The 18,612-nt window shown below is 47.1% G+C and overlaps 1 protein-coding gene across 1 annotated transcript; it reads left to right on the top strand.

Moving 5' to 3' along the window:
* Positions 1-508: 508 nt before the first annotated feature.
* LOC137537606 (toll-like receptor 5) lies at positions 509-7,428 on the top strand. Its single transcript, XM_068259489.1, has 2 exons — positions 509-594; positions 5,254-7,428. The coding sequence occupies exon 2, from the start codon at positions 5,259-5,261 to the stop codon at positions 7,206-7,208; it is 1,950 nt and encodes a 649-aa protein (XP_068115590.1). The 5' UTR covers positions 509-594; positions 5,254-5,258; the 3' UTR covers positions 7,209-7,428.
* The last annotated feature ends 11,184 nt before the right edge of the window (positions 7,429-18,612 follow it).

The raw sequence follows: 18,612 nt of genomic DNA, 5'->3' as shown, positions 1-18,612 counted from the left end.
CCTCATGCGCCCAAATTTCCTGCTTCCCCTGGCCAGCCCCACGCATGCTTAGTAGCCCGTAACTGGCCCAGTTGGCCAGCTTATGGAGGGGCAAAGTGTCTGAAGGGAGAAGTGCGGAATAACAGCGAGGGCCTACAATGACTACAGTGGGCTAGAAGAAGCCCTTGGTAAACTGTGCAATTTTTTATCACTTAAGACACCCATATTTTTAATTATCTGCCAAGTCTGAAAAATCATCGTTGGCTGCAGACTGACATGTAAGGGGCATGTTAGTACTTCAGCATCCTTGGTGTAAATTAAAGAAATCAATAAGAATACAATAGCAGTGGGGAAGTGCACCCCGTGGGAAACACAGCTACAGAGCAATTGAATTTGTAAAGTAAAATGTGACAGGTCAGGATGTGGGAATCTCCTCAGGAATTTCCTTCTGCTTTATGCAAATAAAACCTGATTCTCTGACGTCAGCAGTTTGTTTCCTTTTTAACAGTTCATCTGCCAAATCGTTAAATAGAGGTGCAGCTGAGGGTAAAATCATCTTGCGCTGAAAGATCACGGTGCTGGCAGCTTCACTGGAGTCCACTGGCTAAGGCAACAGTAAGTACAAAAATGTTACTGGCTTTTGTCACAAAGAAGTCCATGTGCTTTATAGGACCACCTGACTCTATTATCTGCTTCTCAAAGGCAGTCCTTCCAGTCATACCTGACCCATCTGAAAACTTACAGTACAAACTGCTTTCACAGCAGGCATACAGAGATTCATGTATCGAACAAGCTTTTATTTTACTTACCAGTAAATGTATTAGATGCTTCTGTCACCTGCATAAGGGCCCATTCACACTGGAGTGATTAGCAGCCATTTACTGCTAATCGCCAAATCGCTGTTGATCGCTAGCACTTTTTAAAGCGCTAGTACAATGTTAACTATATAGTAGTTAATGTAAACATGTTTTCTTAATTTCACGTGTGTTGTATAACATACCTCCACAATATAATTGTGTACAATAGTAATTAAAAATTGTTAATGAGATGCTAATGGTTTTGAGCTGATATACATTTTATGTTTCCTTAATTCAGTTCGGACTTGCAGTTTGTTAGTATATATTAGGGATGGGACGACGAATCCGGCGAATCCACGAATCCCTCGAATATTAGGTAATATTCGAGATTCGTGGATTCGAATCCCGACGCCATTTTCCGCTCGCCGAATCCGCCGAATCCCGACGCTGCATCGCCGCGCATCCGCTACTTAACCCGCTCGCAAGTGTCCTCCTCCCGCTCCCCGCAGCCTCCTCCGCTCGCCCCCCGCATAAATAAGAGGAAGCAGCCTCTCACCTCCAGCGTGGAGCCCGGAGCGGCAGACCTCCTCCAGACTTCCTTATTCCCCCTAGTGACCGGCTCTTACTATGCGTCATCAGTAAGAGCCGGTCAGGTGGCCACTAGGGGGAACTAGGAAGTGAAGGGAGAAGTCTGCCGCTCTGGGCTCCACGCTGATGCTGGAGGTGAGAGGCTGCTTCTCCTTATTTATGAAGGGGGGCGAGCGGAGGAGGCTGAAGGGGGGAGGGAGGAGGATATGCTACCTACACTGCAGCCCCATAGCCTGCTACTTATACAGAAGCCCTCCATAGCCTGCTACTTATACCGAAGCCCCCCATAGCCTGCTACTTATCCCGAAGCCCCCCATAGCCTGCTACCTATACCAAATCCCCCCATAGCCTGCTACCTATACCAAATCCCCCCATAGCCTGCTACCTATACCAAATCCCCCCATAGCCAGCTACCTATACCAAATCCCCCCATAGCCTGCTACCTATACCAAATCCCCCCATAGCCTGTTACCTATACCACATCCCCCTATACTGAAGCCCCTCCATAGCCTGCTACCTATATTGAAGCCCCCCATACTGAAGCCCCCCATAGCCTGCTACCTACACTGCATCCCCTCATAGCCTGCTACCTATACCGAAGCCCCTCATAGCCTGCTACCTATACCGAAGCCCCCCATAGCCTGCTACCTATACCGAAGCCCCCCATAGCCTGCTACCTATACCGAAGCCCCCCATAGCCTGCTACCTATACTGAAGCCCCCCATAGCCTGCTACCTATACTGAAGCCCCCCATAGCCTGCTACCTATACCAAATCCCCCCATGGCCAACTACCTATACCAAATCCCCCCATAGCCTGCTACCTATACCAAATCCCCCCATAGCCTGCTACCTATATTGAAGCCCCCCATACTGAAGCCCCCCATAGCCTGCTACCTACACTGCAGCCCCTCATAGCCTGCTACCTATACCGAAGCCCCCCATAGCCTGCTACCTATACCAAATCCCCCCATAGCCTGCTACCTATACCAAATCCCCCCATAGCCTGCTACCTATATCAAATCCCCTCATAGCCTGCTACCTATATCAAATCCCCCCATAGCCAACTACTTATACCAAATCCCCCCATAGCCTGCTACCTATATTGAAGCCCCCCATAGCCTGCTACCTATACTGAAGCCCCCTATAGCCTGCTACCTATACTGAAGCCCCCCATAGCCTGCTAACTATACTGAAGCCCCCCATACTGAAGGCTCCTATACCCTGCTGCCTATAATGAAGGCCACTATACCCTGCAACCTATACTGAAGGCCCCTATACCCTTCTACCTATACTAAAGGCCCCTATACCCTGCTACCTATACTGAAGCCCCTTATACCCTGCTACCTATACTAAAGGTCCGTATACCCTGCTGCCTATACTGAAGGTCCCTATACCCTGCTGCCTATACTGAAGGCCCCTATACCCTGCTGCCTATACTGAAGGCCTCTATACCCTCCTACCTATAATAAAGGCCCCTATACTCTGCTACCTATACTGAAGGCCCCTATACCCTGCTGCCTATAATGAAGGCCACTATACCCTGCAACCTATACTGAAGGCCCCTATACCTTGCTAGCTATACTGAAGACACCTTTACTTAGCTACCTATAGTGCGGGCAACTATACCATGGATCGCACAATTCTTATGTGCAGGATTCGTTAGATTCGAGATTCGAAAGGTTCAAGATATTCGAGAACCTTTTTAGATTCGGATCCGGAAATTGTGGATTCGTCCCATCCCTAGTATATATATATATATATATATATATATATATATATATATATATATATATATATATATTTATATATATATATAAAACGTGTGACTCGTGTATGAGCTGGCCACCCCCTGTATGTGGTGCAGTGTGTGGTGTATGTGATGCAAAGTGAGGCATGCTTGCAGAGTGTATGTATGTGATGATGCACTGTATGTATGTTCAGCAGAGTGTATATACTGTATGTTCAGTATACCAAATGAAATAAAGGAAGGTAAAAAAAAATTGTAAATTGTCATGCATTTTTTTTAATAAATTACCAATGTGTGAAAATCTTAGTGAATATTAAGAAATATATATTTTTTACCTGTTAGATACAAAAAATCATATCTGGTGATTTACCCCAATCACCAGATATGATTTTTTTTATCTCACAGGTCTAAGTGAATTGAAGCCAATGTAATGCAGTATTAGGTACACAAAGCCTTTATGCCTCCCAGCACAACCAGATAGCAGTGCAAGGAAGACCCATTCCCCTCAAAAATAGAATTAGAAGGTAGACTCTGTCCTGACTCCCCTTCCTTTTAGGTAGCAGTATTATGCAGCCTCCCTTTCCTCTCCTCCAAATATCAGTACTGTATTAGACAATTAATACTGGAACATATCTGGAAGGGGGGAGGTTCTGCTTAGTGTTTGTAAAAGTGATCTAGCCAGGTGTACTGCCGCCCGTTACTTGTTCACGTTTGAGTCCTGGGCGGGCCTTACTCAATCATCTTGGAGTTCTGGTCTCCAGGGTTCAGGACACAGGTGACAGATGCCAGATCAGTCATCATGCCTATGGACATGAAAATAAATTATTACCCTTGTCAGTTCTGGTTCAGAAGTCACAGAAATCACTGGTTGCTACGTCTCAGAAGCTGGCCATAATCCTATACCTAAACTTTTATTGTAGTGGAGACATTAAAGATCTAACAAGACCTCTGCTGCATGCGCATAACTACTGCTCTCTAGTGCTTAAATTACCCCTATGGTGAGAGGGCTTAACCACTTAACGACCGCCTAACGCCGATAGGCGTCGGCGGGTCGTTAGTGGTATAGCATGGAAACGGCCGCTCGAGCGGCCTCTCCATGCCAGTTCACGGAGGCTGTCTCCGTGAACAGCCGGAGAGCCGCCGATCGCGGCTCGCCGGCGAAATGTAAACAGGCGGGGAAGAAATCCCCGCTTTTTACATCACACCTCTGATTGGCCGGGGATCGCCGGCATATGATAGGCTAAAGCCTATCCTAGGATGTCCGTCCTGCGCATTACGGGTGAAGAGGGAGAGGGAGGTGAGCGGAGGGAGGGGGGAAATGGCTGCGGAGGGGGGCTTTGAGGAGCCCCCCCCCCCCCCCCGCCGAACGAACAGAGCCGGCGGCGATCAGACCCCCCCAGCAGGACATCCCCCTAGTGGGGAAAAAAGGGGGGAAGTCTGATCGCCCTGCTGCACTGCTGATCGGTGCTGCGGGCTGTAGAGCCCACGCAGCAACGATCATTAGAAAACCCCCTGGTCCTTAAGTGGTTAAAGGCTGCCATATTAACTTCCTTGTAAGCTATGTCAATTGCCAAGCAATGACCCTATCTCTCTAATAGTTTCATCCACTGGCCCAAAATGAGTATAAACATTAAGTATTGTGATTAAAGTCTGGGCATATTAGCTGTGTGCTTGTTTCAGGTATGTGATTCAGACTTAACTGCAGCTACAAGGATCAATACAACTGTGAGGCAAATGTCATGATTTAAAGGGAAATAAATATGGCAGCCTCCATATTCCTTTTAACTACAGTACCTATTCAATTGAATTAACCCAGAGACAAGAGAATGGCTAGATATACAAGTTTTTCAACACACTGTAAGTGGAACACTATAAAACTGAGTTGCTAGCTAAGCCAAGTGTAAAAAGTTTCTGCTGTTTAGGTAGCAGCTGTGAGCAGACTATCCTAGTATCTGCATAACTTAACAGCAACTGAAAATAGGCTTGATCAGGTGACCTAAATCATATAACTGTCATCATAGAGGCAATTGAAACTTTAGCCAGCATGTGACACAGTTCAGATCTTCTAATTTTTTTTTATAACATAATTTTACACTTTTGTGAGTCTTTTTGTTTACCAATGCTGTTTTCTTTTACTACAGGAATCATGTGGTATCCATCTATCTTCTTGCTGTTTGTCATCCTTTGTACAGTTCCAAAGTCATTTTCTATAAACTGCACAAACTTTACAGTGAAGTCTCGATCTGTTTATTCCTGCCAGGCCCAAGACTTATTAACAGTACCTTCTATACCTCTAGACACCCAACTACTTCTGCTCAATTTCAACCGCATCTCATCAATTTCTTACAACAGTTTCCCATTCCTCCCAAGGCTCCAAAGCCTATTACTAGGGGCTCAGAACACAAATGGATCTGTATACATTGGACCACAGGCTTTTCAGAATTTGCCTAATCTTGCAATGCTTGACCTTGGAGGCAATCGGAAACTCAGCCTGCACCCAGATGCCTTCAAAGGCTTGTCCCAACTTCAAGTGCTTATTCTGGACAACAATGGACTTGATGAATCTATTTTAGAATCCAGTTTGTTTGGCGAGCTGTTCTCTCTCAGGAAACTTGATCTCTCTTTTAACAACATACGTAGACTACAGCCACATTCCAGTTTTCTGAGGTTGGGATCAATTTCTACCATTATATTAAAGTTAAACAAAATCAACCAGCTTTGTGGAAATGATTTAGAGAATCTCAGAGGACAAAACCTGGATCTCCTTGACCTTTCATCTAATCCAATCCAAGTCGCTAATGATTCACTGTGCACCAATCCTTTTGCAAACATCACTTTGGGTACCCTAGACATGTCATCAATGTACTGGACTTCTGAAAAATTTGAACATTTCTTTGACATAATTTCAGGTGCTCAAATAAAGAACCTTAAAATTAGCCACAGTGCTGGTTTGGGGAGTGGATTTGGATTCAGTAATCTGAAAAACCCAGATGAAAATACATTTGCAGGCCTTAGCTCAAGTAATGTATATATTCTTGACATATCTCATAGTTATATCTCACAGCTGGCCCCTCACATCTTTAATGCATTTTACAAATTAGTGTCCCTTGACCTTTCTTCCAGTAAAATCAATATCATACGTCAGGCAGCATTTTCAGGGCTGACACAATTGGTGAGCCTTAACATATCCGGCAACCTGATAGGAGACATCACAAGCAAAAGTTTTGAAAGTCTGTGGTCTTCTCCTCTTAAAGCCTTGGATCTTAGTTCCAATAACATTGGAGCCATCCAGTCTGGAGCAATGGATGGATTCCTCTTACTTGAAACACTGAACTTACGAGACAACTCACTGAATTTAATACCTCCAGTTAAGCTCCCGGCTTTAACTCTAGTATTATTAAAACAAAATCGCATCTCAGACGTATATGGCCTGACCTCCTTCTGTCCCAACTGCAGTTTACTAGATCTTTCAAGCAACCGGTTGACTGATTTGAAGGCCCTGTGGGATATCCTACAGTTAAGTCATCTGAAAGTTCTACTGTTAAACGATAATAAAATTTCTAAGTGTTTTCTTGGGACAGCTAGCACACCAATAAGCACGACAGAGCTGCGTTATTTGGACCTCTCTGACAATGACTTGGGACAAATATGGAAATCTGGACAGTGTTCAAACATCTTTACAAACCTGGCAAGACTGGAAACACTTAGTCTCTCCAAGAACCACATATATTCTTTGCCTACAGAATTATTCCAGGATTTACCAAAACTTCAGTCTCTAGATTTGTCAGAAAACAGACTCAGGCTTATCCATGCAGAGCTGTTCACTGATCTTAAAGCACTTAAGACCCTAAATATAGGAAGCAACAACCTGGTTACACTTTCACCCTCCAGTTTTAGACATCTGACTTCCTTGCAAAGCATTGATCTCACACAAACAACACTTGTATGTAACTGTGGACTCACACAACTCTGGAACTGGGCGAAGACAACTAATGTCACTGTGCAGGTCAGCACCGGTGTAGAGATCATGTGCCTCAAACTGTCCTCAGATATCAAAGAAATGTCAGTGGCAGCCTATATCAGTGCCGAATGTTAGCTTTATAATAACATTCAGAAATGTAGACAATGGCCCATATCCTAGTAATGTTTCTTCTGAGTTTTCTCCAAGGAGATATTTTCAAACTTTACCAATAAAATACCTTTATTGCTCTTACCTACTTTATTTTAGTACTTATTCAATTGCTAAATGCTGAAAAGTAATTTTTAGATAAGATGAAAAATTATCTCCAGGGAGAACACAATAGGGTAAGGGCCAAGGGCCCTTATTTAATTCACTTTTTCTCCTAGGAGAACATTTTTCATCTGCTGACTGTTTAAAATGTTTAGCACTCTATGGTCCATATGCAATTCCATTTTTCACCTGAGTTTTCTCCTAGGTGATATTTTGAAACTTGCCAATAAAATTACTTTTAAACCATCAGCAAGCCAAAAAAGGCTCAAAATAATTTTGATAGTACTTTTTACCTACTTTTTGATACTTTTTCTATTGCAAAGTGCTAACATGTTATTTTAAATTGAAAATGATTTTTTTTCTCATAGGAGAAAACTCGCGTGAAAAAGTGAACTGCATAGGCCCTATAACTGAAAAATACCAAACAGTAGGTGAAAAAGTACTGCCAAAATTATTCAGAGAATTTTCTTGCTTGCTGGTGACTTAAAGGCATTTTGTGAAAATATCACCTAGGCCCATATCCTATTAACATTTCTCCAGAGTTTTCTTCAGGGCATATTCACAGTGACACGTTGCGGTTTAATTGGACGTTAAAGTTGCAAGGTGTCTGCATTTAAAGGTACCTGCACTGTAAGCAGTGAGTTACCATAACGCAAAATTTTTCAATGCAACGTTAACGTCGCACTGCGAATGTCCCATAGGGTTATCATTGCGGTAAGCTGCGTTATAAGACTTCCGCAACATGCCACTGTGAATGCGACCTCAAGGAAGTATTTTCAAGCCTTACCAATAAAATACCTTTAAGCTTCCAACATGAAAAAAAATATGGAAAATAAGTTAGATATTACTCTTTTACTTACTTTTTATGCAATACAATACAATAACATTTTTATAGCGCTTTTCTCCCATAGGACCCAAAGTGCTTAGGCTCTCTCAGATTCATTAGTCGGTAGTAGGAAGAAGTATTCACACAACAAAAGTTATATTTCTGCAAATGCCAAACTGAACAGGTGGGTTTTCAGTCTGGATTTAAACACGTCCAGGGATGGAGCTGAGGTAAGGAGTTCCAAAACGTAGGAGCAGCATGACAGAAGGCTCTGGGACCAAAAGTTTCCAAGTGGACTCTGGGTATGACTAGATTATTAGAACCTGTGGATCTGAGAATGCGGGGATTGCTACGCAGCTGCAACATATCTTTCATGTATCCAGGGCCCAGATTATTCAGAGATTTAAATGTCAGTAGGCCGATCTTGAATAGGACCCTCCATTCTATAGGTAGCCAGTGAAGGGAGTGCAGGACTGGCGTTATGTGGCAGTGACGGGGTTGGTTGGTTAACAGTCTGGCAGCAGTATTCTGTATCAGCTGTAGGCGGTACAAGTCCTTTTTTTTGAAGGCCAGCTTTTTAGCACTTTTTTCAATTGCTAAGTGCTGAAAAAAGTTATTTTTAGATACAATAAAAAAAATATATCCTGGGAGAAAACTCAAGAGAAAAAGTTAATTGGATAAGGGCCTATGGCCCTTATTCAATTCACTGTTTCTCCTAAATTTTCTCCTAGGAGACAATTTTTCATCTTGTGTTTAAAATAACTTTTTAGCACTCTGCAATTAAAAAAATACCAAAATGTAGGTGAAAACGTACTGTCAACATTAGTCTGAGCATTTTCTAGCTTGCTGGTGGCTTAAAGGGCATTTTATTGATAAGATGTGAAAATATCTCCTAGGAGAAAGCAATGCAAGTAAACTGTGTGTTATTCTGTGTAGTATGCAAACGAAGGTTGCGCATACACAACTGCTACTATGTGTGCTTAAAAGTTTATAAAAAGTTCATATAAAGCATAAGCATTCCGCCTGAGGCCTTCACTATACAGAGGCAGTCTTCAGAGGTGAGTCTATTGTTCTTTTCTATCACCTTCAGCAACACCCTGTGAGCTGACACTCACCGGATATATAGACCTCCACTCAGGTCTATTCAAGCCTTGGGACACTTTGGGCCGTCCCCCACCACACCAGAACGAACCGTCACCTCCTTGGACTTTATAGCAGATGCATCTCCATATGACCTCAAAACAAATGCCTCACATAGCGTGATACCGTCATATTTTATTAAAAAGTTAAAAATAGTTACACTCACAGATTTTCTTCTTTGTACAACAGCGTAGAGTTTGGTCACGGGCTCTCCCCCGTTTAGTAGGGCCCCGGCTGGCACTTATAGTTCCTAAGCTGAAAAGGTGGCGTGCACTCCACTCAAATCCCGAACCTCAGCGCCGCTCGTCCGCCCGCACTCGTCTTGGCTTTCACTTCCTTAATCCAGACCCCGCCTTACATGTTTCGTCGTATGACTCATCAGAAGCTAAGTCTTAGCTGTGTAGCAGCTTAATGGAGCACATTATATATTATATATATATATATATATATATATATATATATATATATATATATATATACATACACACACACACACACTATATATATATATATGTATATATATATATATATATATATATATATGTATATATATATATATATATATATATATATATATATATATATATATATATATATATATATATATATATACTGTATGTTATACTGTGTAGCAGCTATGTGTGTAGCACTTCTATAGGGCATCTAATGGCGTTTCCTACAAAGAGCTGTTGAGAGCGAAGAATAGAGATGGCCCGAACCTCTGATTTTCGGTTCGCGAACCTTCGCCAAAACGTTTGATTCGCGTGAACTTTCGCGAACCGCAATAGACTTCAATGGGGAGGCGAACTTTGAAAACTAGAAACATTTATGCGGGACACAAAAGTGATGGAAAAGATGTTTCAAGGGGTCTAACACCTGGAGGGGGGCATGGCGGAGTGGGATGGATGCCAAAAGTCCCGGGGAAGTCCCTGGATTTGACGCAAAGCAGCGTTTTAAGGGCAGAATCACATTGAATGCTAAATTGCAGGCCTAAAGTGCTTTAAAACATCTTGCGTGTGTATACATCAATCAGGGAGTGTAATTAGAGTACTGCTTGACACTGACAAACCAAACTCACTGTGTAACGCACCGCAAACAGCTGTTTGTGTTGTGACGGCCGTGCTCAGGGCCGGCCCTAGACTTTTTGCCGCCTGAGGCAAATCTTGAAAAAATTGCCCCCCCCCCCCCGTGGGGGACCGCCGAGCTGGAGGGGTAGCGGGCAGGACGGGGGTATTGGGCCTAGCGGTGGGGTCCCCCCATCTGCCGGCCACTTACAATACAGTGGGTGGCGTTGCAGGAAGTGACGTTAGTGGAGCGCACGCTGGAACGAGGAAGAGGTGAGTGATCCCCCGCCCGTGCCTCTTACTGTCGGATGCTTACTCACTATTTAAAGCTGGAGGGGAGCGCAGATCCAGGCAAGGGAGGGAGGGGGTCCGACCTCCCTCCCCACCGCTAGGCCCAATACCCCCGTTCTGCCCGCTACCCCTCCAGCTCGGCGGCCGGCCCCCCCGCACCCACGGACGGGCGGATGCCGCCCCTAGAAGTTTGCCGCCTGAGGCAAAAGTTTCACCCCGCCTCATGAGCGGGCCGGCCCTGGCCGTGCTGGACTGGTGCGCACCATGGCGAGATTGCTCTTCCTCACTCAGTGATGTCAGGTAATGTCTGACTGCCTAATCAACTGTCGATGGTTCTTTCTCTACCATTGTTAAAGCTTACATCTATTTTTTTTAAATACTTGTTCTGCTTGCTGTTCAGTACCTGCAACGAGAATCTTTTATGGAGGGCAAGTCTGCCATTGCGAGTGACCACGGGTAATGGCCGGGGAATCCTGGTTCGATTCCGGTCCGGAGTGGGAGCCTAGGAATCGGCTACCACTACCACACATCCAAGGAAGGCAGCAGGCATGCTGTGGGCAAAGGAGCAGGAACGGCTACCACACATCCAAGGAAGGCAGCAGGCATGGCATGCACGTCCCGTGGTAGTGACCAAAAATAACAATACAGAAGCAGTGACACTGCGTGCACTCAACTCACGTAGGTAGGTGGGTGCACTGTGGACAACAGGTAGGTAGGTATATGCAGTGATGGGTAATACAATGTGCACCTGTCACACACAGACAGGTAGCGGACAGGCTCAATGACACTGCGTGTGCTCAACTCACGTAAGTAGGTGGGTGCACTGTGAACAACAGGTAGGTATATGCAGTAATGGGTATTACAATGTGCACCTGTCACACATAGACAGGTAGCAGACAGGTACAATGACACTGCATGCGCTCAACTCACGTAGGTAGGTGGGTGCACTGTGAACAATAGGTAGGTAGGTATATGCAGTGATGGGTATTACAATGTGCACCTGTCACACACAGACAGGTAGCGGACAGGCACAATGACACTGCGTGCGCTCAATTCACGTAGGTAGGTGGGTGCACTGTGAACAACAGGTCGGTAGGTATATGCAGTAATGGGTATTACAATGTGCACCTGTCACACACAGACAGGTAGTGGACAGGCACAGTGACACTGCGTGCACTCAGCTCACGTAGGTAGGTGGGTGCACTGTGAACAATAGGTAGGTAGGTATATGCAGTAATGGGTATTACAATGTGCACCTGTCACACACAGACAGGTAGCGGACAGACACAGTGACACTGCGTGCAGGGGCGTAGCAATAGGGGGTGCAGAGGTTGCGACCGCATCGGGGCCCTTGGGCTAGAGGGGCCCTGTCACGGACGGTTGCGGGGACGCAGGCGCGTCCTGGAACCGCCCGTGAAGAAAAGAACGATCGCACTCGATTCCTGCATCGATTGCGCCTCAGATCAATAGAACCAAGATTTGACGTGTAGTATCCCTATGCCTAGGAACAGCTGGGGGATCTGTCTTAGCTGAAGTGACAGCCTGGGGGGAAGGTGTTAATTAGCTTGGACATATTCCCTGTGGAAGGCACAATTCCCCTTTTGGTTCTGGGAACCAGGTGACACTTAGCTGATCTCATGGAGATGTTAATTAACCAAAGGATGCCTAGGTACAGCCAGGCAGGCTACGAATCCACGGGAGGTCTTGACACTTTGCTCCCTAGTAAAGATCAAAGGAAAGTCAGCTGTTAGCAGCTAGAACACCTCCTGAATTAACCTGAGGCTCATGGCATAATCCATAACTTCCCAGATCTGTAATATTTCTGGGGTTCCTGAGATGGCAGCTTCACCAAACGTGGGGGAAGTGTAGCATGAGCCCCGGTGCTGGTTCTGAGGAAGTTTCAGAACATTCTGAGGTAAGGACTGCCAGTTAGGCAGTTTGAAAATGCCCTGATGATACCACAGGGTTCCCACCCCTCATGTCTGGTATCAGGGCGCTGGGTAAATCGAGACAGACCTGAAAATGTTAATAAATCTGCCCTGACCTGTACGGTTCTGTGAGATAGAGCCCATATATGGGTAGATATGATTTCTAGCCCCCAGGATAAGGGGAGGGCTCATCTCATCTTCTAAGGGGGTGTATGGCTCCCCGCCCTCACTCCCTCCTACTGAAGCAGGGGCATAAGAATGGCTGAGGACCCAAACTCAGTGTCCTCCAGCCTGAAACATCTTGCACTCATCAGATGCCAGCTTGAGGATATGCTGGCATCCACCTGGTCTGAACTCTGAACTTTGATTGAAATCCAGAACTGATTTTTCCCACAAAAAGGACATCTTTCCAGGAACTAAGTATTTTTCTCCCTTCTTTTATTTTTCATACTGGCTATTACTGTTTTAATAATTGTTGATTTTAATAATTGTCTGTATATATTAATTATTTATATTGCGTGAATAAACGACTTTCTCCAAGTCATTCACTGTCTGCTACCCTGCTTATCAGCACACACAGAACTGATCCCGGGTCTCTGAAGATACGCTACTGTTTGTTTGTTGTTGGCTAGACAGAATATCGTGTGTTTAACCGTTTTATTCGCAGGATTAGTCAGTTAATGGGCTCCACGGTCCCATGGTAACCGCGGTGGTGGCAGTACCCTGAACCAGTGGGTGAAGTTGTAATCACCCGTGTCTCACAGGCTCCCTTCTGAGTTGTCTGCGGCTAATTCTTAACGGTTCCTGCGCATTGACTGCGACCAGAGTTCGCACGATCTGTGCGCTGGCACCGTTTAGAAGGCTAAGTGCGGTCTGCCACTAGGGCTCCTGTGACAGTGTTAGGCAGCGGTTGGGACCTGTGTTGTGCTGAAAGTATCTGCGATAGCGCTAGCGCTATCGAGAAACGAACTAATTCGTTGGTGTAGCTGGAAGGCAATATATTTTTTATATATACAGAGAGACTGTGTAGCCAGTACCCCTCCCCAAAAGTTTTATTTTATTTGGCGTGGAAATGTCCGGGAACTACAAGAAAATGTGCCTGGCGGACCTGCAAATTCTTTGCCAAGAGAGAGGCATTGATGTCGGCCGCAAGAAACAAGGGGACCTGGTAACGGAATTGTTCCAATGGGATACCCAGCAACTGCAGGAGCTGGATGTGTCTGCTGAGGTAGACGCTGACCCATCTGACTCAAGGCAATAGGAACCAGAGACTGAAGATTCTGCGCATACGGAGGTTGAGCATCCTGCGGGCCCTGCTGCAACAGTTACGCAGGAGAATGTCAGTGTGGACCCCAATCCCAGAGTTTCTGAAAGTACTCGCCTGGAACCGGCCAGTACTGGACTGTCCGTTTGTACTGATCCGCTAATGCAGCAGGCATTACAAAAGCTGATGGACACTGACCTGGACAAGTACCTGCAGTACATGCGTGAAGAGCGCCAAATGCGGGAGGAACGGGAGCGGCAAGCTGCTGCTGCTGAACGCCACGCGGAGAGGGATGCCGCTGAGCGGGAACGCCAACGACAGCATGAGCTAAACATGGCAAAAGTGCAACAGGCCAGCCGGAGTTCACCGCCCAGTCTCCCTGCTGAAGGAGCTGCACCACCCGTAAGTGCAAAATTTAAATTTGCTAATATTGAAAAAGACACAGACATTGACTTGTTTTTGCGGTCTTTTGAAAAAGCGTGCCGTCAGTATCGTCTGTCCCAAGACCAGTGGGCCAGACATCTGACACCTTTGCTGCGCTACAAAGCGCTTGATGCCTTTGCAGAATTGCCTGCGGAGAAGGATAATGATTATGCTGCTATAAAAGACGCTATCATTACTAAGTACCAGCTGACGCCAGAAGCCTATCGGAAAAAGTTCAGGGCCTGGCAGAAAAAGTCTTCTGATTCGTACCGAGATGTGGTCAGCAGCTTGCTCACCACACTCCGCCAGTGGACGCTAGGCCTCACCAAAGGGTCTTATGGCATCCTGGAGGACTTGATAGTCCTCGAACAATTTCTGAACATTTGCCCTGCTGATGTACGACAGTTTGTGTTAGAACGCAGGCCGGCTTCAGCCACTGTCGCTGCAGACCTTGCTGAGACTTTTGCAACTACCCGGGTGGCTGATACCCGCAGAACTGTCCCATCCAGCTGGAGAGGAGGTGTGCCCAATACCTCGGCAGACCCTCCTGCCCCTGTGAGCCGTCCACCACAGAGGCCACCCAGCGCAGCTGCTGCACCCAGGCCTGCAGCGCCTGGAGAGGTCACCTGTCACTACTGCCGCCAGCCCGGACACATGAAATTCGACTGTCCGGAGCGGAGACAGACACCACCAGCACCTGGATCTTCTGCATCACCTGTACCTCACCCCCAGCAGAGGCAACCCGCCAGCGAACCACAGCCTGGATCATCAGATTTTGTCCTGTTTGCCCGCGGAAAGGAAATCCGCGACCGAACCGACCAGCAGCAACTTGTTAGAGTGAACGGCAAAGTTGTCACCGGATTCCGAGACACCGGAGCTGACATCACGTTAGTTCACTCACACCTTGTGCCAAAGGAGAGCATCAGCTCCAGCCGATCCCTTGCCCTTACTGGAGTAGAGGGCACCCTTTTCCACATAGCCCACGCAAAAGTGAAGCTGGATTGGGGAGTGGGAGGAGTCCAAGAACGGGTTGTTGGGGTTATGAAGGATCTCCCAGTCCCTGTGTTGCTAGGGACTGATTTGGGCAAGCTTGTGTCCTACTATGAACCTGCCACGACCGCCTTGTCGCTCACGGAAGGAGACGGACTCTCCACCCACCACCAGGTACTTTATACACTTGGGGGAGCACCAGGTGGAGGTGGGTTGAATGTGCCCAGTTCAAGGGTACCAGGTTCAATAGTGCCTGCTTCAAAGGCACCTGAGTTTGATGTACAGACTGTCTGTTGTGATGATGCTGTAGCTGTACCTGAGTTTACTGTACAACCTGTCTGTAATGAAAAAATGTCTATACCTGTCAATGTCATTACTGCATGCAATGATGATTTGAGTAATGTCCGTCTGTGCCATTCTGACAGTGTACCTGTGCTAGCAGTACCGCGCAGCTGCACTGCTCAGAACCCGAGCTCAGAACAGGTGGAGGGGGTTCCGGCCTCCTCCCCCTCCTCTGACCGCAGGGATGAGACCTTTCAGCCGCTGGCCTCGTGTGACATGAGCCAGTTGGCTGAAACTGACAGCGCCATATTCTCAGCCGCACTACAAAGTGACCCAAGCCTGGAGGTGCTCAGGCAGCAAGCCGCTGAGCCCCTCGCAGACGGGGCCGCTTTCAAGGTGTACTGGGAAGGTGGGAGACTGTACAGTGAGTCTGTACAGCCCCCTACAGGTAGATCCCACGCGAATACCAAGTGGCTTGTGGTCCCGAGTGCGTTCAGGGGGCATGTGCTGAAATCCGCACATGGTAATCCTCTGACAGGGCACTCGGGTGTCCGCAAGACACTCGCCGGTATTCGGAACCAGTTTTATTGGCCCCGGATGAACAGGGATGTAGCAAACTACTGCAGGGCATGTGCCGTCTGTCAGGAGCTGGGAAGGTCCAGGGATTCCCGCGGGGTTCCTTTAGGTCCACAGCCACTCAGCAGGGGAACCCTGCGTGGGCTGGCTGTTGACCTAACCAACCCACTGCCCGTTGTCAGCAGTCCCGGCAGACACCACGTCCGACTGCAGTGGCGCAAACGCCCTGTCCAGAACGGTCCATGTTGGGTCAACCCTGAGGGTAGCAGACCGCGACCGGTCCAGGGGAACCGAGCCACAGGCTCCAATAGGTTTTCCCGCCGTACCGGCAACTCGAGGCCCGTCAGCCAGGTTAGCGGCGCCGCCACACATCGTGCGGATGAGTGGCTAAGCCGCGGACAAGGGGGAGGGCTGTCACGGACGGTTGCGGGGACGCAGGCGCGTCCTGGAACCGCCCGTGAAGAAAAGAACGATCGCACTCGATTCCTGCATCGATTGCGCCTCAGATCAATAGAACCAAGATTTGACGTGTAGTATCCCTATGCCTAGGAACAGCTGGGGGATCTGTCTTAGCTGAAGTGACAGCCTGGGGGGAAGGTGTTAATTAGCTTGGACATATTCCCTGTGGAAGGCACAATTCCCCTTTTGGTTCTGGGAACCAGGTGACACTTAGCTGATCTCATGGAGATGTTAATTAACCAAAGGATGCCTAGGTACAGCCAGGCAGGCTACGAATCCACGGGAGGTCTTGACACTTTGCTCCCTAGTAAAGATCAAAGGAAAGTCAGCTGTTAGCAGCTAGAACACCTCCTGAATTAACCTGAGGCTCATGGCATAATCCATAACTTCCCAGATCTGTAATATTTCTGGGGTTCCTGAGATGGCAGCTTCACCAAACGTGGGGGAAGTGTAGCATGAGCCCCGGTGCTGGTTCTGAGGAAGTTTCAGAACATTCTGAGGTAAGGACTGCCAGTTAGGCAGTTTGAAAATGCCCTGATGATACCACAGGGGTCCCACCCCTCATGTCTGGTATCAGGGCGCTGGGTAAATCGAGACAGACCTGAAAATGTTAATAAATCTGCCCTGACCTGTACGGTTCTGTGAGATAGAGCCCATATATGGGTAGATATGATTTCTAGCCCCCAGGATAAGGGGAGGGCTCATCTCATCTTCTAAGGGGGTGTATGGCTCCCCGCCCTCACTCCCTCCTACTGAAGCAGGGGCATAAGAATGGCTGAGGACCCAAACTCAGTGTCCTCCAGCCTGAAACATCTTGCACTCATCAGATGCCAGCTTGAGGATATGCTGGCATCCACCTGGTCTGAACTCTGAACTTTGATTGAAATCCAGAACTGATTTTTCCCACAAAAAGGACATCTTTCCAGGAACTAAGTATTTTTCTCCCTTCTTTTATTTTTCATACTGGCTATTACTGTTTTAATAATTGTTGATTTTAATAATTGTCTGTATATATTAATTATTTATATTGCGTGAATAAACGACTTTCTCCAAGTCATTCACTGTCTGCTACCCTGCTTATCAGCACACACAGAACTGATCCCGGGTCTCTGAAGATACGCTACTGTTTGTTTGTTGTTGGCTAGACAGAATATCGTGTGTTTAACCGTTTTATTCGCAGGATTAGTCAGTTAATGGGCTCCACGGTCCCATGGTAACCGCGGTGGTGGCAGTACCCTGAACCAGTGGGTGAAGTTGTAATCACCCGTGTCTCACAGGCTCCCTTCTGAGTTGTCTGCGGCTAATTCTTAACGGTTCCTGCGCATTGACTGCGACCAGAGTTCGCACGATCTGTGCGCTGGCACCGTTTAGAAGGCTAAGTGCGGTCAGCCACTAGGGCTCCTGTGACAGGCCCCGAGGGGCCCTCCCTTAGCTGCAGTATTAGCTCTTTATTGGTCCTGTGCTCATAATAATCACTTCTATAGATACTTTGAACAGTGGTAATCACTAACAAACTGCTCCCCATCCCCTTCTTGCACCTCTGACACTATAGTTGCCATTGGCAGGTTTTGGTGCACCATATCAATTGTTATGTACAGAGTGTTTGGGGGGCCCCAACGTAAAACTTGCATCGGGGCCCACAGCTCCTTAGCTACGCCACTGACTGCGTGCACTCACGTAGGTGGGTGGGTGAACAGTGAACAACAGGTAGGTATATGCAGTAATGGGTATTACAATGTGCACCTGTCACACATAGACAGGTAGCGGACAGGCACAGTGACACTGCGTGCGCTCAGCTCACGTAGGTGGGTGGGTGCGCAGAGAACAACAGGTAGGTCTATGCAGTGATGGGTAAAGTGCACCTGTCACACACACAGGTAGTCACTGAATGTGCTGGGCCTGGCAGTGGCACACACACAGTATGAATTATCACGGCTGTCTATGCAACACAAGTGTCAGTGGGACAAACCTCATCAACCACACCACTGCTGATCTTCGCTGGCTGCTCCACTGCTGAACTCCCCAC

Source organism: Hyperolius riggenbachi, chromosome 11, assembly GCF_040937935.1.
Source record: "Hyperolius riggenbachi isolate aHypRig1 chromosome 11, aHypRig1.pri, whole genome shotgun sequence".
In the NCBI taxonomy this organism is placed as follows: domain Eukaryota; kingdom Metazoa; phylum Chordata; class Amphibia; order Anura; family Hyperoliidae; genus Hyperolius; species Hyperolius riggenbachi.
Note: the sequence above shows the minus strand (reverse complement) of the source record. Positions and strands in the feature narration are given on the sequence as shown.